Source organism: Coregonus lavaretus (assembly GCF_964263955.1).
Source record: "Coregonus lavaretus genome assembly, chromosome: 36".
NCBI lineage: Eukaryota > Metazoa > Chordata > Actinopteri > Salmoniformes > Salmonidae > Coregonus > Coregonus lavaretus.
Window position 1 is genome coordinate 8,188,186 of NC_140023.1, and position 22,446 is coordinate 8,210,631.

At 43.7% G+C, this 22,446-nt stretch overlaps 1 protein-coding gene across 1 annotated transcript; it reads right to left on the reverse strand.

The window, feature by feature from the left end:
- Positions 1–654: 654 nt before the first annotated feature.
- Positions 655–19,650, reverse strand: LOC311110517 (SPARC-like; the record flags this gene model as incomplete). Its single annotated transcript, XM_084153036.1, has 8 exons — positions 655–692; positions 1,059–1,153; positions 14,592–14,704; positions 15,232–15,386; positions 15,489–15,607; positions 15,716–15,827; positions 18,006–18,078; positions 19,588–19,650. 8 exons carry the CDS (start codon positions 19,648–19,650, stop codon positions 655–657), a joined length of 768 nt encoding a protein of 255 aa, XP_084009162.1.
- Positions 19,651–22,446: the final 2,796 nt, after the last annotated feature.

Below are 22,446 nucleotides of genomic sequence, written 5' to 3' on the forward strand. Positions count from 1 at the left end.
GTCTCCCCTCCCAATTATCCCTCGTTCACTTCCCTGGTCACGGCTTCTCACACTAAGCTTCCTCTCCTTCCATCATCTCTTTTCTATCTCTTCCCTCCATCATTCCTCCATCACAATATCCCACTGTCTCTGTGAGTCTTTCTTCATCTCTCTCTCCCTCCACAGTAATTGGATGCTTGATCCATGCAACACGTCCTCTTGGTTCTTAATGAGCCCCTCTCTCCTCGGGCCATCCCCATACACACTAAGAGGGCAGCCAGGACTCATTGACATTTATTACAGGCCATTTCTCCCACAGTGGACTTCCCAAAACAGATGACGTCGTAAATAAAAAAACAAATGCAGTACTGAGTGTGACATTTAGAGGGAGTAGTGGAAATATGATACTGGTAGTGGATAATTAATTGATGCTGATGATTGTAGAATGTAGATAGCAGTGATAAACAGATGCACATGTAGACAAATCAAATTCAAATCAAATCAAATTTTATTTGTCACATGCTTCGTAAACAACGGGTGTAGACTAACATTGAAATGCTTCCCAACAATGCAGAGAGATAAAAATGAGAAATAACAGAAAAATAGTAACACGAGGAATACATACAAAATGCGAGAGGAGAGGTGTTCATATCGAGGTCAAAGGTGGTTGTCGGTCTACATGGGACACAGCTTACCGGATCCCATTTTCATAGCTGTCAGAGAGAGAAAGAAACATTTGCTATAATCATTTGTTGTAATCAAAGCATTTGCTGTAATCAAATTTAGTTCAATTAAAGACTAAACAAATGACACTAGGATTTAAGGCTAATGGTACTGGTACCCCGTGTATATAGCCAAGTTATCATTGCTCATTGTGTATTTATTATTACTTGTATTATTACGTGTTATTATGTTTCTATTATATTTCTATTTTCTTTCTCTCTGCATTGTTGGGAAGGGCCCGTAAGTAAGCATTTCACTGTTAGTCTACGCCTGTTGTTTACGAAGAATGTGACGAATACAATTTGTTTTGATAATGTAGCATAATTTGGATAGTGAGGTTAAGGGATTGCACCCACACATGAAGCTGTGGAACCACATCTCTGAGCGATCCACCAGACAGGAGATCCATTCATGCAGGGTCACCTTACTGTTCTTGTTATGGTCACATGACCTGTATACAAAGAATATACATACACAATATCACATAAAAGATTACTGTAGCTCTGTTGGAATAACATGTATAGATAACTTTGACACCTTTTAGAAACTACAGGAATGATGAAGTCCATCCAAAAAATCTTGGCTCCTGGACTCTGTCCACACATTTCAAGGCTGCCTTGAGACAATGACTTATCAATAATATAATATAATATAATATGCCATTTAGCAGACGCTTTTATCCAAAGCGACTTACAGTCATGCGTGCATACATTTGTACGTATGGGTGGTCCCGGGGATCGAACCCACTACCCTGGCATTACAAGCGCCGTGCTCTACCAGCTGAGCTACAGAGGACCACAATGACCCAAGCCCATCTTAGATAATCCCTACCATTGTGTCGTTGTTGTAATGCTGCAGCAAATGTATGTACATTATCCCAGGGGCGTTGGCAGTCACAATGTAAGAAACCTAATTTATGTCCCTCTAACTCCCCTGAATGCCTCTGTCGATCCTACAGCTATTGTATACAGTAATCATGTGCCTATGAACCTGAGTTATACTGTTAGCACTGAGGCAGTTTGCCCTAGTAGGAAGTGCAGCTCACCCTGCACTATCAGCTCAAACATAAATAACATTGTCATGTCTACTTCTGATAAGCTTCCCAGTAAAGCAATAAAAACAATCAAGCATCCCAGAAAAGTGCTAAAAATAGCCCACATTAACATATGTAGCCTAAGAAAAAGGTTAATGACAATAACTTGCTTGTAACAGATCACATTCATATTCTGACTATCTCTGAAACTCACTTAGATAATAAATGTGATGATACAGTGGTAGCAATACATGGTTATAACAACTACAGAAAATACAGAAATGCCAATGGGGGGTGGTGTTGCAGTCTATATTCAGAACCACATTCCTGTAATGCTTCGAGAGGATCTCATGTTAAATACTGTTGATGTAATATGGCTACAGGTTAATCTGCCTCACCTAAAGCCCATTCTTGTGGAAAGCTGCTATAGACCACCAAGTGCTAACAGTCAGTATCTGGATAACATGTGTGAAATGCTTGATAATGTATGTGATATCAACAGAGAACTATATTTTATGGGTTACCATAACATTGACTGGCTTTCATCAAGCTGCCCACTCAAAAAAAAAGCTTCAAACTGTAACCAGTTCAGGTTATCAATCAACCTACCAGGGTATTTACAAACAGCACAGGAATGAAATCAACAATATGTACTGATCACATCTTTACTAATGCTGCAGAAATCTGCTTTAAAGCAGTATCCAAATCCATCAGATGTAGTGATCACAACATAGTAGCCATATCTAGGAAAACCAAAGTTCAAAAGGCTGGGCCTAATATAGTGTACAGTGGGGGAAAAAATTATTTAGTCAGCCACCAATTGTGCAAGTTCTCCCACTTAAAAAGATGAGAGAGGCCTGTAATTTTCATCATAGGTACACGTCAACTATGACAGACAAAATGAGAAAAATAAATCCAGAAAATCACATTGTAGGATTTTTTATGAATTTATTTGCAAATTATGGTGGAAAATAAGTATTTGGTCAATAACAAAAGTTTCTCAATACTTTGTTATATATCCTTTGTTGGCAATGACACAGGTCAAACGTTTTCTGTAAGTCTGGTCAAGGTTTTCACACACTGTTGCTGGTATTTTGGCCCATTCCTCCATGCAGATCTCCTCTAGAGCAGTGATGTTTTGGGGCTGTCGCTGGGCAACACAGACTTTCAACTCCCTCCAAAGATTTTCTATGGCTAGGCCACTCCAGGACCTTGAAATGCTTCTTACGAAGCCACTCCTTTGTTGCCTGGGCGGTGTGTTTGGGATCATTGTCATGCTGAAAGACCCAGCCACGTTTCATCTTCAATGCCCTTGCTGATGGAAGGAGGTTTTCACTCAAAATCTCACGATACATGGCCCCATTCATTCTTTCCTTTACACGGATCAGTCGTCCTGGTCCCTTTGCAGAAAAACAGCCCCAAAGCATGATGTTTCCACCCCCATGCTTCACAGTAGGTATGTTGTTCTTTGGATGCAACTCAACATTATTTGTCCTCCAAACACGATGAGTTGAGTTTTTACCAAAAAGTTATATTTTGGTTTCATCTGACCATATGACTGTTATGGCTATGGTTCAACCCAGCACTCAGAGAAACCAACACGACAAAGGGAGTGGAAGAAACAAAAATGTTTTAATAAAAGTTCAAATTGTCTTAGTCCAAAAACAACTGAAGTAAAGGAACAGAGTGGGCTAGTCGGCTCCGGAGGAAGGAGAGGCTGAGGCAGGCAGGCAGGCAGGCAGGCAGGCAGACCGACCGGCAGGAAGGCAGGCAGGTTGGGAGGTATGTCCGAACTGAAGACAAAACAAACGACAGGTAAAGGAGAGTGGAGAGCCAGGCTGAAGACAAAGACAAAAAAAACTTTACTGGTGAGCCAAGTTACCGCTCTGGTAAGAACAACGATCTGGCGCCGGTGGAGAGCCATGCCCAGGAATAAGTAGTGCAGGTTGATGAGAGAATAGGATGCAGCTGCGTAGGCAGGAATCACTGGAAACAACCCGCAGCTGCACAGGAGAGGCAGATCCTGAGCACGCCCCCTGCTCCACTCCAGACACACCCACATAAAGGGGACAAACACACATACAACAGAAAAAGAGGGGACAAAACAAGGAGGAAGGGAAACAGAAAAGGGAGAGACAAGCTGCCCACATAACAGTACCCCCCCCTCAATGGTCGCCACCTGGCGACCCACCAGGCCTGTCAGGGTTGTCGTGATGGAAGTCCGTGATCAGCTGAGGATCCAACACAAAACGCTTAGGGACCCAAGACCTCTCCTCTGGTCCATAACCTTCCCAATCGACTAGGTATTGGAGACCCCTACCCCGCCTCCGAGAGTCCAGGAGCCTACTGACGGTGTAGGCCGGATGGTCGTCAATGAGGCGAACAGGTGGAGGTGGATCAGCCGGCGGACACAAAAGGCTGGAGGACACAGGTTTCAGTTGGGAGACGTGGAAGGTAGGGTGTATCTTCATGGCTGAAGGCAACTTCAAACGAACCGCAGCGGGGTTAATGATGGATTCCACCACAAACGGACCCAGGTACCGAGGAGACAGCTTGCGTGATTTGGTACGAAGAGGTACGTTCTTAGATGACAGCCAAACCTCTTGACCAGGATGAAACACAGGTGCGGGAGTCCTGCTCCTATCCGCTGTTGTCTTGTTCCTGTCGGTGGTCCGAAGCAATGCTTCCCGAGCGTCGCTCCACACTCTCTGGCAGCGGCGGAGGTTCTCCTGAACCGAAGGAACAGCCAATTCCTTCTCCTGAGCAGGAAACAGAGGGGGTTGGTAACCCATGGTAACCTCGAAGGGTGAAAGACCGGTGGCAGAGGCGGTGAGGGAGTTGTGGGCGTACTCTATCCAGGGCAGATGTTTAGCCCAGGATGATGGATGTTGAGCAGCCACACAACGAAGGGTTGCTTCGAGGTTTTGATTGGCTCTTTCTGTTTGACCGTTGGTCTGGGGATGAAACCCTGAGGACAGACTAACGGAAGCACCCAAAGCAGAACAGAAACCCTTCCAAACACGGGAAGTAAACTGTGGGCCTCTATCAGATACGATGTCCACAGGTATTCCATGGGGACGGAATACATGTTGGACTAGGAGGTCCGCTGTCTCACTGGCAGACGGTAATTTTGGTAATGCTATATAGTGGACAGATTTAGAGAATCTGTCCACAATGGTAAGTATAGTATCATTACCTTCAGACTTGGGTAGGCCGGTGACAAAATCCATGGCAATGTGGGACCAGGGACGGCTGGGAACTGGGAGGGGTAGCAGCAGCCCCGAAGGGGACTGATGGGAGGCTTTGCCCCGAGCACAGGTTGAACAGGCTGCCACAAAAGCCCGAACGTCAGTTTCCATTGAAGGCCACCAAAAATGTCTCCTAAGCAGCGTCAACGTGCGTCTCATCCCAGGGTGACCAGCAAAACGGGAGGTGTGAATCCACTGCAACACCTGAGACCGGACCGTCTCGGGAACAAAGAGTAGGTTGGGAGGACCATCACCCGGTCCCGGGTCCGTGGCAAGTGCAGTCTTCACAAGAGACTCGATCTCCCACTGAACAGCCGCCACGACGCATGAGGAAGGCAGGACTGCCTCAGGCTCGCTGGTCTCCGAAGGGTCAGCAAACTGGCGGGACAAAGCATCTGGTTTAACATTTCTTGACCCCGGTCTGTATGTAAGAATAAAGTTAAACCTACTAAAAAACAGGGCCCATCTGGCTTGGCGTGAGTTGAGTCTCTTAGTGGCTTGGATGTAAGCCAAGTTTTTGTGGTCAGTCCAGACCACAAACGGCAATTCAGCTCCATCCAGCCAGTGCCGCCATTCCTCCAGTGCAAGCTTGACCGCCAGCAGTTCCCGGTTTCCAACGTCGTAATTCCGTTCTGTGGGTGACAATTTCTTGGAGAAAAAAGCACAGGGGTGAAGCCTTTGGTCAGTGGGGGAGCGCTGGGAGAGGACTGCTCCCACACCTGAGTCCGACGCGTCCACCTCCACAACAAACTGTAGAGAGGTATTGGGGTGTATCAACACGGGGGAGGTGGAAAACAGTTCCTTCAAAACCCCTACCGCCTGCTCCGCCTCAGGGGACCACCGAAAAGGGATTTTAGGAGATGTGAGTCTTGTAAGGGGTGCCACCACTCTACTAAAACCCTTAATGAATCTACGGTAGAAGTTAGCAAAGCCCAAAAATCGTTGAAGTTGCTTACGGGTGGTGGGTGTGGGCCATTCCGTCACTGCCCGGATCTTCTCGGGGTCCGCCTTCACCTGCCCGCTCTCAATTATGAATCCAAGGAACGATGTAGACTGTTTGTGGAACTCACACTTCTCTGCCTTGACGTACAGCTTGTTCTCCAAGAGCCGTTGAAGGACTTGACGGACGTGTGACTCATGCTCCTCGGGTGACTTGGAAAAAACAAGAATATCATCCAGGTATACAAAGACAAAACGGTTCAAAAAATCCCTAAGAACATCGTTCACCATGGCTTGGAAAACCGCAGGGGCATTTGAAAGCCCAAAGGGCATGACCAAATACTCAAAATGTCCCAGTGGAGTGTTGAAAGCGGTTTTCCACTCATCTCCCTTTCGGATTCGGACAAGGTGATAAGCATTCCTGAGGTCGAGCTTGGAAAACACTGTGGCGCCATGCAGAGGTTCAAAAGCTGAGTTGATGAGTGGAAGGGGATACTTGTTTTTAACAGTTATGTTGTTTAAACCCCTGAAATCGATACAGGGGCGTAACGACTTGTCCTTCTTTTCCACGAAAAAGAAACCTGCACCCAAAGGAGACGACGAGGGACGGATTATGCCCGAGACCAGAGAATCACCAATGTACTGCTCCATTGCCTCTCTTTCCGGTCGGGACAGATTGTATAACCGACTAGAGGGCAAGGGAGCACCAGGGAGCAGTTCAATAGGGCAATCATAAGGCCTATGTGGTGGTAGAGACAGAGCCTTGTCCTTACTGAAAACCTCCGCTAAGTCATGGTATTCTTTGGGGACAGATGACAGATCAAGAGGAGCTGAGGGAGGAGTTGGGTTACACTTAGTGGGGGGAACCGCTGACCTCAGGCACTCGGAATGGCAGTTAGTGCTCCAACTGAGAATGGTGTGACGTGTCCAATCAATTTGTGGGTTGTGAAGAGCCAACCAGGGGAAGCCAAGGATTAGGGAGGTAGCTGAGCCAGACATAACTCTTAGCTGAATGCTTTCACAATGATTGCCAGAAATCACTAGGGAAACGGGGGTGGTTTGATGAGTTATCTCCGCGAGGAGGCGCCCATCAAGGGCTGTGACCCGGATGGGGGTAGGTAGTGGCTCCATGGGGATACGAGCTTGTGTAACGAACTGGTGGCTAATAAAGTTATCTTCTGCACCTGAGTCTATGAGAGCTGAGAGTGGCAGGGAATGACTCTGGAAACGTAAGGTTACAGGTACTTGTAATCGGGGAATGATGGGTTCAGGATCTAACTCTGGGCTCGCAAGTAGACCCACCGTTACGAGCGAGCCTTGTCTTTTGGCCGCTTAGGGCATGTAGCCAGAATGTGTGTGGCGTCTCCACAGTACAGGCACTCACCTGCCTGGAGGCGCCGTTGCCGCTCAGCTGGAGGTAGTCGAGCTCGACCCACTTGCATAGGTTCCTCCTCTGTGCTCGGGATGGAATCAGGAACAAGAAGCTGCCGACTCCGGAGAGGCGAGACTCGAGTGGTTGAAGGCTGGGGAACTCGTCCTCCTAGATGTGGCCGATCGCCTCTCTCCCGACGCCTCTCCCGCAACCGATTGTCTAGCTTGATGGACAGGGAAACGAGAGAATGTAAATCATGTGGCTCATCACGAGCAGCCAGTTCATCCTTAATGGCTTCATTCAAACCGTTTAGAAATGCTCCTTGAAGTGCCACATTGTTCCACTTGGAGTCCGCTGCCAACGTCCAGAACTCAATAGAGTACTCTGCCACACTGTTAGAACCCTGCCTCAAATTAAAAAGTATCTTGGAGGAATTACCCACATGGTCAGGATGGTCAAAAACAGTCTTCAATTTAGCAGAGAAATCAGCAAAAGTCAATCCAGTCAAAGTTTGATCTGAGCACACAGCCTCAGCCCAAACCAGAGCTTTCCCTCTTAACAGCCCCAGAACATAATGTACCTTAGATGAATCAGTAGAAAACGACAGTGGTCTCTGCCGAAAAATCAAGTCACACTGAAGCAAAAATCCCCGGCACTTGTCCAATTCTCCATTGAACGGTTCAGGCGACGTGACAGGGGGTTCCCGACGGAACGAAGCCTGCCTAGTGTCCGAGGAAACAACTTGGGGTGCATCAAACTGGGGGTCAGAGAGAGATGGAGAACTGATAACAGACAATTTAGAGACGTGTGTAGTTAACTGAGTCACCTGGTTCAGCAGTTGATGATTATCTTCCACAAGAGTCCGAATCAACTGGTCATGCTGTCCTAGCAACGTTCCTTGAGCCTGGATAGCTTGTTGGAAGCTGTCTTTGTTTGCCCCGTGCTGTTTCTCTGTTGGGTCCATGGCCAGATCGTTCTGTTATGGCTATGGTTCAACCCAGCACTCAGAGAAACCAACACGACAAAGGGAGTGGAAGAAACAAAAATGTTTTAATAAAAGTTCAAATTGTCTTAGTCCAAAAACAACTGAAGTAAAGGAACAGAGTGGGCTAGTCGGCTCCGGAGGAAGGAGAGGCTGAGGCAGGCAGGCAGGCAGGCAGGCAGGCAGACCGACCGGCAGGAAGGCAGGCAGGTTGGGAGGTATGTCCGAACTGAAGACAAAACAAACGACAGGTAAAGGAGAGTGGAGAGCCAGGCTGAAGACAAAGACAAAAAAACTTTACTGGTGAGCCAAGTTACCGCTCTGGTAAGAACAACGATCTGGCGCCGGTGGAGAGCCATGCCCAGGAATAAGTAGTGCAGGTTGATGAGAGAATAGGATGCAGCTGCGTAGGCAGGAATCACTGGAAACAACCCGCAGCTGCACAGGAGAGGCAGATCCTGAGCACGCCCCCTGCTCCACTCCAGACACACCCACATAAAGGGGACAAACACACATACAACAGAAAAAGAGGGGACAAAACAAGGAGGAAGGGAAACAGAAAAGGGAGAGACAAGCTGCCCACATAACAATGACATTCTCCCAATCCTCTTCTGGATCATCCAAATGCACTCTAGCAAACTTCAGACGGGCCTGGACAAGTACTGGCTTAAGCAGGGGGACACGTCTGGCACTGCAGGATTTGAGTCCCTGGCGGCGTAGTGTGTTACTGATGGTAGGCTTTGTTACTTTGGTCCCAGCTCTCTGCAGGTCATTCACTAGGTCCCCCCGTGTGGTTCTGGGATTTTTGCTCACCGTTCTTGTGATCATTTTGACCCCACGGGGTGAGATCTTGCGTGGAGCCCCAGATCGAGGGAGATTATCAGTGGTCTTGTATGTCTTCCATTTCCTAATAATTGCTCCCACAGTTGATTTCTTCAAACCAAGCTGCTTACCTATTGCAGATTCAGTCTTCCCAGCCTGGTGCAGCTCTACAATTTTGTTTCTGGTGTCCTTTGACAGCTCTTTGGTCTTGGCCATAGTGGAGTTTGGAGTGTGACTGTTTGAGGTTGTGGACAGGTGTCTTTTATACTGATAACAAGTTCAAACAGGTGCCATTAATACAGGTAACGAGTGGAGGACAGAGGAGCCTCTTAAAGAAGAAGTTGCAGGTCTGTGAGAGCCAGAAATCTTGCTTGTTTGTAGGTGACCAAATACTTATTTTCCACCATAATTTGCAAATAAATTCATAAAAAATCCTACAATGTGATTTTCTGGATTTTTTCCCCTCAATTTGTCTGTCATAGTTGACGTGTACCTATGATGAAATTACAGGCCTCTCTCATCTTTTTAAGTGGGAGAACTTGCACAATTGGTGGCTGACTAAATACTTTTTTTCCCTACTGTATAAGAGGTCATAAATTACAATGCGTTTTGTAGTAATTCCTATGTTGATGATGTAAAGAATATTTGCTGGTCTGTGGTGTGTAATGAGGAGTAACCAGACGCTGCACTTGACACATTTATGAAATTGCTTACTCCAGTTACTAATAAGCATGCACCTATTAAGAAAATGACTGTAAAAACTGTTAAACCCCTGTGGATTGATGAGGAATTTAAAAAATTGTATGGGTGAGAGGGATGAGGCAAAAGGAATGGCAAATAAGTCTGGCTGCACAAACGATTGGCAAACGTACTGCGAATTAAGAAATCATGTGACTAAACTTAATAAAAATAAAGAAGAAACTATACTATGAAACAAAGATAATTGATATAAAGAATGATAGTAAAAAGCTTTGGAGCACCTGAAATTTAAGGTGACAATGACAAGCCACCTTTACTGAGGATAACAGCAGACGATATTGCCACTCCTATTTGCCATATCTTCAATCTAAGCCTACAAGAAAGTGTGTGCCCTCAGGCCTGGAGGGAAGCAAAAGTAATTCCGCTACCCAAGAATAGTAAAGCCCCATTTACTGGCTCAAATAGCTGACCAATCAGCCTGTTACCAACCCTTAGTAAACTTTTGAAAAATGTGTGTTTGACCAGATACAATGCAATTTTACAGTAAACAAAATGACAGACATTTACATATTAGTCATTTAGCAGACGCTCTTATCCAGAGCGACTTACAGTTAGTGAATGCATACATGTTTTTTTGTTTGTTTTGTTTTTTGTCATACTGGCCCCCCGTGGGAAACGAACCCACATCCCTGCCGGCCAAACCCTCCCCTACCTTGGACCAATTGTGCGCCGCCCATGGGTCTCCCGGTCGCGGCCTGCTGTGACAGAGCATGGACTCGAACCAGGATCTCTAGTGGCACAGCTAGCACTGTGATGCAGTGCCTTAGACCACTGTGCACACTTATAGGGAAGGACATTCAACAAGCATGGCACTTACACAAATGACTTTTTGGCTGAGAGAAATTGATGATCAAAAGATTGTGGGAGCTGTTTTGTTAGACTTCAGTTTGGCTTTTGACATTATCGATCATAGTCTGCTGCTGGAAAACGCATATATTATGGCTTTACACCCCGTGCTATATTGTGGATAAAGAGTTACAGTTGAAGTCGGAAGTTTACATACACTTAGGTTGGAGTCATAAAAACTCATTTTTCAACCACTCCACACATTTCTTGTTAACAAACTATAGTTTTGGCAAGTCGGTTAGGACATCTACTTTGTGCATGACAGAAGTAATTTTTCCAACAATTGTTTACAGACTGATTATTTCACTTATAATTCACTGTATCACAATTCCAATGGGTCAGAAGTTTACATACACTAAGTTGACTGTGCCTTTAAACAGCTTGGAAAATTCCAGAAAATGATGTCATGACTTTAGAAGCATCTGATAGGCTAATTGACATCATTTGAGTCAATTGGAGGTGTACCTGGGGATGTATTTCAAGGCCTACCTTCAAACTCAGTGCCTCTTTGCTTGACATCATGGGAAAATCAAAAGAAATCAGCCAAGACCTCAGAAAGAAAATGATAGACCTCCACAAGTCTGGTTCATCCTTGGGAGCAATTTCCAAACGCCGGAAGGTACCACGTTCATCTGTACAAACAATAGTACGCAAGTATAAACACCATAATGACCATCGTTATGTTGGAGGAAAAAGGGGGACGCTTGCAAGCCGAAGAACACCATCCCAACTGTGAAGGACGGGGGTGGCAGGATCATTCTGTGGGGGTGCTTTGCTGCAGGAGGGACTGGTGCACTTCAGAAAATAGATGGCATCATGAGGAAGGAAAATGATGTGGATATATTGAAGCAACACCTCAAGACATCAGTCAGGAAGTTAAAGCTTGGTCACAAATGGGTCTTCCAAAAGGACAATGACCCCAAGCATACTTCCAAAGTTGTGGCAAAAAATGGCTTAAGGACAAAAGTCAAGGTATTGGAGTGGCCATCACAAAGCCCTGACCTCAATCCTATAGAACATTTGTGGGCAGAACTGAAAAAGTGTGTGCGAGCAATGAGGCCTTCAAACCTGACTCAGTTACACCAGCTCTGTCAGGAGGAATGGGCCAAAATTCACCCAACTTATTGTGGGAAGCTTGTGGACGGCTACCCGAAACGTTTGACCCAAGTTAAACAATTTAAAGGCAATGCTACCAAAAACGAATTGAGTGTATGTAAACTTCTGACCCACTGGGAATGTGATGAAAGAAATAAAAGCTGAAATAAATAATATTATTCTGACATTTCACATTCTTAAAATAAAGTGGTGATCCTAACTGACCTAAGACAGGGAATTTTTACTACGATTAAATGTCAGGAATTGTGAAAAACTAATTTTAAATGTATTTGGCTAAGGTGTATGTAAACTTCTGACTTTAACTGTACCTGTCAGAACACAGAGGGTGTTCTTTAATGATAGTCTCTCTAACATAATCCAGGTAAAATCAGGAATTCCACAGGGCAGCTGTCTAGTCCCCATACTTTTTTCAATATTTACTAATGACATGCCACAGGGTTTGAGTAAAGCCAGTGTGTATATGTATGCGGATGACTCAACACTTTACATGTCAGCTACTACAGCGAGTGAATTTACTGCAACACTTAACAAAGTTCAGGAGCAAAAAAAATATATATATATATATATATATATATATATATATATATATATATATATATAATATAATTATTGTAAAATTAACTGTGTCCATAAGGTGTAGATAGTAAGTATAGACCGGAAGTAGAGGCCTGGGCATTGTTGTTCACTAATTTACTCCATGTAGGGAAAGGATGGCGGGGTTGAAAAGTAATAAAGGGGAGTATATATATAAAAAACATGGGGGATTGGAAGTGATGCAGACAATTACATTGATAGAAGATACAATCTATCTGCAATATTAAGCTGATCCATCCCCCCCCCTAAAAAAAGAAGAAGAAAAAAAGAGAAAAACAAAGAGCTGCGATCAGTTTCAGAATGGGTGGCAAAAATAAGTTAGTCCCAGATATTTCAAAAACTAAAAGCATTGTATTTGGGACAAATAATTCACCAAACCCTAAACCTCAACTAAATCTTGTAATGAATACTGTGGAAATGTGGAAGTTGAGGTGACTAAACTGCTTGGAGTAAACCTGGATTGTAAACGGTCATGGTCAAAATATGTAGATGCAACAGTAGCTAAGATGGGGAGAAGTCTGTCCATAATAAAGCGTTACTCTGCCTTCTTAACAATACTATCAACAAGGCAGGTCCTACAGGCCCTAGTTTTGTCGCACCTGGCTACTGTCCAGTCGTGTGGTCAGGTGCCACAAAGAGGGACTTTAAAAAATTGCATTTGGCTCAGAACAGGGCAGCACGGTTGGCCCTTAAATGTACACGGAGAGCTAACATTAATAATATGCATGTCAATTTCTCATGGCTCAAAGTAGAGGAGAGGTTGACTTCATCACTACTTGTTTTTGTAAAAAGTATTGACATGCTGAATGCACCGATCTGCCTGGTTAAACTACTAGCACACAGCTCAGACACCTATGCATACCCCACAAGACATGCCACCAGAGGTCTCTTCACAATCCCAAAGTCCAGAACAGACTATGGGAGGCACACAGTACTACATAGAGCCATGGCTGCATGGAACTCTATTCCACATCAGGTAACTGTTGCAAGTAGTAGAATCAGATTGAAAAAACAGATAAAAATACACCTTATGGAACAGCGGGGACTGTGAAGAGACACTCACACAGGCACAGACACACGCATACACATGATAACATATGCACTCTACACACACGTACACATGGATTTTGTATTGTAGATATGTGGTAGTAGAGTAGTGGCCTGAGGGGCACACACTTAATATGTTGTGAAAAGTGTTATGAAATGTAATGTCATGTAATATTTTTTATTGTATATAACTTCCTTAATGTTGCTGGACCCCAGGAAGAGTAGCTGCTGCCTTGGCAGGAACTAATGGGGATCCATAATCCATAATAAATACAAATACACATAAACAAACATATACTGTTGCAAATAAACACCCCCCCCCCCCCCCCACACACACACACACACACACACATGCATGCACACACGCAGGCACACACACATACACAAAGGACTTATGCAAACAAACACATCTGCATACAATATGCACAGACTGACATTAGTCTTCACCCACACAGAAACAATATCTTTGAAGGGTACCCTTTCCATTTGTGCTAATCCACACACAGTGGGAAGCACAGTGCGTAATAAACATTAGTAAACAGCCAGCCAGCCTCACTCCCACAAAACCTGTCACTGCAGACTGGCAACACACACCAGCTTTACGACTGAGGCGGGAGAGGGTTGGGGGGGGGGGGGGGATAGACTTAGTAGGGAGGAAAGAGAGGGATGAGGACATGGGGGGAGGGAGGGATGGGTGAGATAGAGAGGAGAGTGTGATGAGTGGGAAGGGGGGTTGTCTGGGTAGTAGAGGGAGAGGGGGGGGGATCACAGGAAGGGGGTTGGCACAGAGGATGTCTGCTGAGGATGGGGTGCAGAGAGAACATGAGGATGGGAGGTGCAACATGGAATGGGGGCGAATGACAATTTAACCCTCTACATTCAGGAAATCATTTGACCTTCTCTTTACAAATAGGTAATTTCCCCCAATTTCACATTTTTCCATAATGTTCTCAATTTATCAGTTGAATTTGAATTTTTTCCTGTATTGACTGAGATGAAATTATATTGACAGTTGGCAACTGATAAAGACACAGATGAACATAATGGGGATTTGTATGTGTCATAATTTGTATATGGTACGTAGAGAATAAAAAAGATAAAGTCTAAGTGTGTATTCAGAGTGGGGCTCACTGGAAGAAGGAGGTAGCACAGTGCTCTAGAGGCATTCTCTTGTAGCGTAACTTCCTCAGGTCCCTCCGGCTCAGCTTTCCATCCTTGTTCTTGTCCAGCAGGGCAAACCTCTGCTATACAATTCAGGAGAGAGAGGAGACATCTAAGTAGAGGAATATTGAATGACAAGAATGAGCTATACAGCTCAGGCTCTCCTAATGCCAATTTACCTAAAAGGAGGATGGACAGAGTCTAGAGAGGGAGGGAGGGTTAAAGATGTGGTTTGTTGAATAGATAAAGGTAGGGCGACAGGTCAGGAAGGCAGGGATGAGGATATAAATTACCACCCAGTTATCTTTCTTATTTAATAATTTAGTGATTATTGACTAAGTCTATTTATACTGGGGTTCCTGAATGCCCCCTCATTCCGAGTAGTGGAAGCCCACACAATAAGCTACACAGGAGCTTTTTAACCTTAAATGACATCTGCTCCCGGTAACTGTAACAATTTCATACCACAACACAAATCATAGTGCTCTTGTGCCAAAGTGCTCTTTAATTTAGTTAGTGATAAGTGTAATCAGGTGCGGTAGAGCTTGCGAACACTGCAGCCCTCCAGGACCAGAGTTGCCCAGCCCTATTCCTCTGCCTTGTCTGTTACCTGGGCTAGTTGGGAGCGCTGGGCGTGGCTCAGGCAGCTCTGGGGCGGGGAGTAGGGGGCGTAGGACTCTCCCATGCGACTCAATAGGAGGAACCAGTCCATGAGGCGGTATGGGAACTGGCCATACTCCTCCTCTGTGCAGTTTGCCTTGGGAACTTGGAAACAAACATAAGCAAGCATGAAGTGGAAACTGGACTTGAAGAAGGCTTATTATGTAGGTACAGTACTGCAGTACTGTGTGTGTTTGTGTATCCTACCCAGACAGGGCCCTATATGAGCCATTCCAATGTGACGTCTCTTGCGGCAGGCTTCTCTATGCAACAGACACTCGTTCCCATAGGTCTTTCCCAGAACACTGCACACTGGTGCCCCCTGCCTGCACACACAAGTAATTACAAGCATGATGACTAATACTGTAGTCAGTGTAATGCACGTTTCTGTTTCACTTGAATACAACTGAATGAAGTTAGTGGTGTGGTCCTACCGTGGGCAGGTCTTAGGACACACACACTTTGGGAAGAGGACTCCGTTGTCCTGAACCACCTGGCACCAGGAGCCCATTGGACTGTGACACTTCAGAAGCTCACATAGTAGGACTAGCATATGGAGAGATGGAGAGATGGAGAGGAAGGAAGGTAGGTGGAAGAGACTGTCATGCTTTGAAAAGAAAATCAGTGGATGCAGAACTACAATGGGGTTATTTGCAGTCTAAAGATCAATGATTATTAAACATCAAATTTGACTATAAATGTATGAAAATGTTAAAATATATGTTTATTTTGGGGAATTAAAACCATTTACTTGTGTTACAAAAGGTTGATAAAAGAGAAAGTGTTACTGCTTGATAGAAAGTGTCTCTTTGCAATCATTACCAATTTGGCACTTTTAGGGTTAACCCTTAGTAAACCTTTGAAAAATGTGTGTTTGACCAGATACAATGCAATTTTACAGTAAACAAAATGACAACAGACTTTCAGCACGCTTATAGGGAAGGACATTCAACAAGCATGGCACTTACACAAATGACTGATTGGCTGAGAGAAATTGATGATCAAAAGATTGTGGGAGCTGTTTTGTTAGACTTCAGTTTGGCTTTTGACATTATCGATCATAGTCTGCTGCTGGAAAACGCATGTATTATGGCTTTACACCCCGTGCTATATTGTGGATAAAGAGTTACAGTTGAAGTCGGAAGTTTACATACACTTAGGTTGGAGTCATTAAAACTTGTTTTTCAACCACTCCACAAATTTATTGTTAACAAACTATAGTTTTGGCAAGTCGGTTAGGACATCTACTTTGTGCATGACACAAGTAATTTTTCCAACAATTGTTTACAGACAGATTATTTCACTTATTATTCACTGTATCACAATTCCAGTGAGTCAGAAGTTTACATACACTAAGTTGACTGTGCCTTTAAACAGCTTGGAAAATTCCAGAAAATGATGTCATGGCTTTAGAAGCATCTGATGGGCTAATTGACATCATTTGAGTCAATTGGAGGTGTACATGTGGATGTATTTCAAGGCCTACCTTCAAACAAAATAAATCAGCCAAGACCTCAGAAAAAACATTGTAGGCCTCCACAAGTCTGGTTCATCCTTGGGAGCAATTTCCAAACGCCTGAAGGTACCACATTCATCTGTACAAACAATAGTACGCAAGTATAAACACCATGGGACCACGCAGCTGTCATACCGCTCAGGAAGGAGACGCGTTCTTGGTGCGAAAAGTGCAAATCAATCCCAGAACAACAGCAAAGGACCTTGTGAAGATGCTGGAGGAAACAGGTACAACAGTATCTATATCCACAGTAAAACGAGTCCTATATCGACATAACCTGAAAGGCCGCTCAGCAAGGAAGAAGCCACTGCTCCAAAACCGCCATAAAAAGCCAGACTACGGTTAACAAGTGCACATGGGGACAAAGATCGTACTTTTTGGAGAAATGTCCTCTCGTCTGATGAAACAAAAATAGAATTGTTTGGCCATAATGACCATCGTTATGTTTGGAGGAAAAAGGGGGTCGCTTGCAAGCCGAAGAACACCCATCCCAACCGTGAAGCACGAGGGTGGCAGCATCATGCTGTGGGGGTGCTTTGCTGCAGGAGGGAATGGTGCAATTCACAAAATAGATGGCATCATGAGGAAGGAAAATTATGTGGATATTTTGAAGCAACATCTCAAGACATCAGTCAGGAAGTTAAAGCTTGGTCTTCCAAATGACCCCAAAATGACCCCAAGCATACTTCCAAAGTTGTGGCAAAATGGCTTAAGGACAACAAAGTCAAGGTATTGGAGTGGCCATCACAAAGCCCTGACCTCAATCCTATAGAACATTTGTGGGCAGAACTGACAAAGCATGTGCGAGCAAAGAGGCCTTCAAACCTGACTCAGTTACACCAGCTCTGTCAGGAGGAATGGGCCACAATTCACCCAACTTATTGTGGGAAGCTTGTGGAAGGCTACCCGAAACGTTTGACCCAAGTTAACCAATTTAAAGGCAATGCTACCAAATACTAATTGAGTGTATGTAAACATCTGACCCACTGGGAATGTGATGAAAGAAATAAAAGCTGAAATAAATCACTCTCTACTATTATTCTGACATTTCATTCTTAAAATAAAGTGGTGATCCTAACTGACCTAAGACAGGGAATTTTTACTAGGATTAAATGTCAGGAATTGTGAAAAACTGAGTTTAAATGTATTTGGCTAAGGTGTATGTAAACTTCCGACTTCAACTGTATATATGTTGGCGCTTGTCTCACCTGGGTCCACTCTACCTAGATATGGTCTCAGACTGTTCTCAGCCTGCCTTTGTTTGCGCTGGGCTCTGCCTCCCTGAAACACACAGAATTCGGGAGCAAAAAGAGACAGACCGCTCTGTTATCAGTTTGTAACATTGAATAAACTCAGAACATGTGTTTGTCTTTTCATGCTGTGTTCTTTGAAACCGCTGTACTAGTATAGCATATTTTAGCGCCTAGCCACTCAACATGAGTTGATAACTTAACTTCTCTGTTTTGGAGAAGGACTTTTGTGTTGAATTATATGTTGGATGGTTGGGTTCTCAGACAAATAGAGGCCAAGCAACAGTCAGAACCTCTCCCAAATTATTAGATTGATCTTCAACCATGATAAATCTGTACATGCCTGACAGTCTGCCACTGATAACAAATCATTTCAAGCCAATCCAAGTCCTTTCACTGTTCATATTGAAGCTATGTGAATCGATGACTTGTCTCCTCTATAACCCCTGTAGTGTATGAAAACCTGACTGGCACAGAACAGCCCCCCTGGGAGGGGGATGCTCCAAACCCCCCAACCCCAAATTCCCACTATCCTCAATCCCCTACTATGGTCTTTGTAGTCTGAGCCAGACCCACATCTGCCCTGAACCTACGCCCTGTTCTCATGAGAAACAGATGCATTCCCACTGGGCACACACTGGTTGAATCAACGTTGTTTCCACGTCATTTCAATGAAATTACGTTGAACCAACGTGGAATATACGTTGACGTCTGTGCCCAGTGGGTTGTGACCCAAAAGACTGGGGCCTCAGCTCCTTCAGCTCCTTCAGCTCCCAAAGCCCAATTGTTTCATTAGTCCATTGTTGATGTAGTCCCAAAAATGTTCAGCATGTCAGCAATCAAGTTTTCAAGATATATCACTTTCAAAATACAGAAATACAGCCGGTATGATATCATATGATATCTGTATTTTGAAAGTTATATATCTTGAAAACTTGATTGCTTATATGCAACATATTTATGGACTATATTAACAAATACCAAAAGATAGTTTTTGGGTGGAGTTTTCCTTTAACATTAATTTATCGCCTAACAACTCCAACTTAATTCCATCTCAATAACAAACAGAGGAATGCTGATCATCCTCCAACTCATTCAAACATGTGGGACAATTTCTCAATGTGTATGCTACATGAAAAGTTGTCCTATTTCAGTAAAGACCTACTATTTTTCCTTCAGTTGTTTTGACATACCAAGTGATTTCCTCAGCTATACACACATTTTTACCAGGTGCCTGGCTGGATATAAAAGTATGCGTTGACGTCTATGAACATTCTTCAAGGTATAACAGTCCCAACTTTCCATCCCACTTGGGACGTACTTAGTGAGATCAAAAATGTAAAACGTTGCAGATAGATATATAATGAATAAAGCTGACAACATTCACTATTCTACATGACAGACGATAGACTGTGACAGACAAACAATTATATCTGTTCTACAATCTTCTGTAACATTTCTGTCTGAACCTTCTGTAATAATGCACTCTTCTGAAGAGGTCCCAGCCTCCTAATGTAATGAGGAGAAAGGTTATACTCACCATGGCCAGGTCAGGGTGAAAGGTCAGGACCAGCAGAAAGAGCAGGTTCATAGTCAGGAGCATGGTCAAGTGTCAGGCTGAACGCGAGAGAAGGGAGTTTCTAACAGTCCTGCAGGAGAAATAAACCAAACAGAACTATTTCACTGACATGGCCAATTTATGTATACTACTTGTATATCAAATTAATTAAATAAAACGTTTCCTTTTATATGATTCACTGTAAAATAACCCTTACTGAAGAGTGAAAGAGAAATATAACTTTGAGATTGTTAATTTATCCAGATATGCTTGGACAACAGACACAACTTTTCTTATTTGGTGTAATTTCCCTCCATTATTTACCAGTCATTCTAATAATCCAGGAAAAAACAATGAGGCTCAGTTAGAAGAAAGCAATAATTTCCAATTACTGTGCTGTAGGAGACAGATTGAGTTACATGGAGAGGAAGACATTAGACATCAACAGAGGAAGTCATTATATGGAACAAGTCATTTTCCCCCACTGCTTCAGAAATCTTACCAGAGTTTCACTTGCTTCGATCCTCCGTTGCTATTCCCTTGTTGTTCTGCGTCTTGCCAGCTGCATACCCTTCCCTCTCCTTTTCACCTGTTCCTTAAAGGTATCTGTTTTCAAATTCTGCTGCCTATACTTTCTCCCTCCTTTTATTTGATCTCCTATTCTTACAATCCTGCCTTATCTGCCCCTCCTCTCCCCTCCTTTCTACCTCCTCCTCTTAATCTTCAGTTCACAATAGCCCCCTGTTTATAGGCCACATCAGCAGACCAAAATACTCAGAGACAATATATGCACCTTCAGTCAGTCAATCAATTAGACGAAAACAGAAAATGCCATTCAGACATACAGTAGGTGTTGTGAGAGGGTTTGTTAGAGGGTTTAACTTTACCTATGATGTAAAGAAAAGGACGAGAGAGAGAGAGCGAGAGAGAGAGAGAGAGAGATATATTGGCTGAATCCATGTGTGCTCTGGCCTGTAAATGTATGTGTCTGTGAAGGACTGCCAGCCTCAATGAGAACCAGTTCCTCTTTCCCCATAGCCGTGGAAAGTAGGTGTGCTGAGGGCAGGGACGGCTTGTTCAATAGGGCGATATGGGCGACGCACTGCCAAACGGGAAAAGGAAGGGATTTTTTTTCTAATCAATTATATATAAAAAAAAAAAAAAAAAATATTTTTTTTTTTTATAAATTTATAAAAAATTATATCACGGCAACAGCAGTTATCAGTGTTCACGTCTGATCTGCCAGCCACTAAATGTCAAATCAGGCTAAAGTCGTGCTTCAAATGGCCCCGCCCGTTTTTTGGGCGATTTCAGTCAGGTTGAAAATCGCCCAGAAGTCTGTCATAGACTCCCATGTAAAATCTATTTTTGTCACATTTCAAAGCTTTCAATACATTCTCTATGGGTGTCTGTGGGCTTGCACTTACGTGCTTTCGTCATACATAACGTAACCACGAATGAACGTAACTAAGAAAAGACCAGGTAGCAGCCTCAATCAATTCACTACTACTATCAAAATGGCTAGGCTTCAGTCCAACTCGATTGTGTCTTTGAAAGAAGTTCCTTTTTGTCGGCGAACAAATTAAGATAAATTGGCAACGAAACAATTAGGACCTCCCAGACCAAATTTAATAATTCAACAGGTGTCTACTAAAGGGGGGAAGTCCTACACCCGAGGATTTTCCCAAAATTGGTATGAACGGAAAACCTGGCTAGCAGGCTGCGATGTAGCTAATGCAGTTTTTTGCTACCCCTGCTTACTCTTCCACCCTGAAGGCGGCACAGCAGACAGCACCGCTTGGACAGCGACTGGTGTAACCGACATGCACCATCTTTCAGAAAAGATTAAGAAAAATTAGCTGTCAAAGACCCACATATAGCTGTTTGAGATTGTCTGCTTTTGGGAGAGTGAATATTGCCACTCAACTGGATGAGGGATACAGGCTAGCTGTCCGCCGCCACAACGATGAGGTTAGCAACAGCAGAGTCGTGAACACTGTCTACGAGAATCGAGACGACCTCATATAATGTTTTGAAGCCATCCGGACGGGTTCATTGGGTTCATTTGACCAGCACACCTTGAGAGAGGCAGCTGGCTACGTGAGGATACTACATGATGAAGATGTAATTTTTTTCCTGCGGCTTTTTCACAAAATCATGCCCCACGTCGACATTCTGTACCAGAAGCTACAGAAGAAGGACATCGATGCTGTCTCTATCAAACGTGCCCTCGACAGCTTCACAAGCAAGTGCAGGCCATAAGGTAAGATTAAACAGATATCAAAAAATGTGGTAAAAGCTCTTGTTGATCCTGCAATCTGAACAAATACCAAGATGCTGTATTTTCAGCTGATATTTCATTTGTTTATGGAAATGCATATTGTTTATGCAGTGTTGAGGAATGTGAAAGAACACCCTTGATTATTTTTACTGTGATAACTTATTTTGCTTTTGTAAGCCAACACTTTTGAGATCAGTCAATAAATGCTTCTGGTATTGACTTATATGCTGCCCCTGTCTTCATGTTGTTGCTGGACATATCTTTTTAAAAATGTGTGTAGGTCACCTAAATCATCAGAAAAATTGCCCTCCCTGAGAATTTGTTCAGGAGCCGCCACTGGCTGAGGGTGCTGCAGCACAAACCTGAAAAATCGGAAGAAAAAAACAATTACTAGTCCTGTATTAGTCAGAAACAACAGGTGTAGACTAACAGTGAAATGCTTACCCTTCCCAACAATGCAGAGAGAAAGAAAATAGAGTAATAATAGAAATGTAAAAATCAAATAAATAAAAGTAATAAATACAATACACAATGAGTAACGATAACTTCGGTATATACAC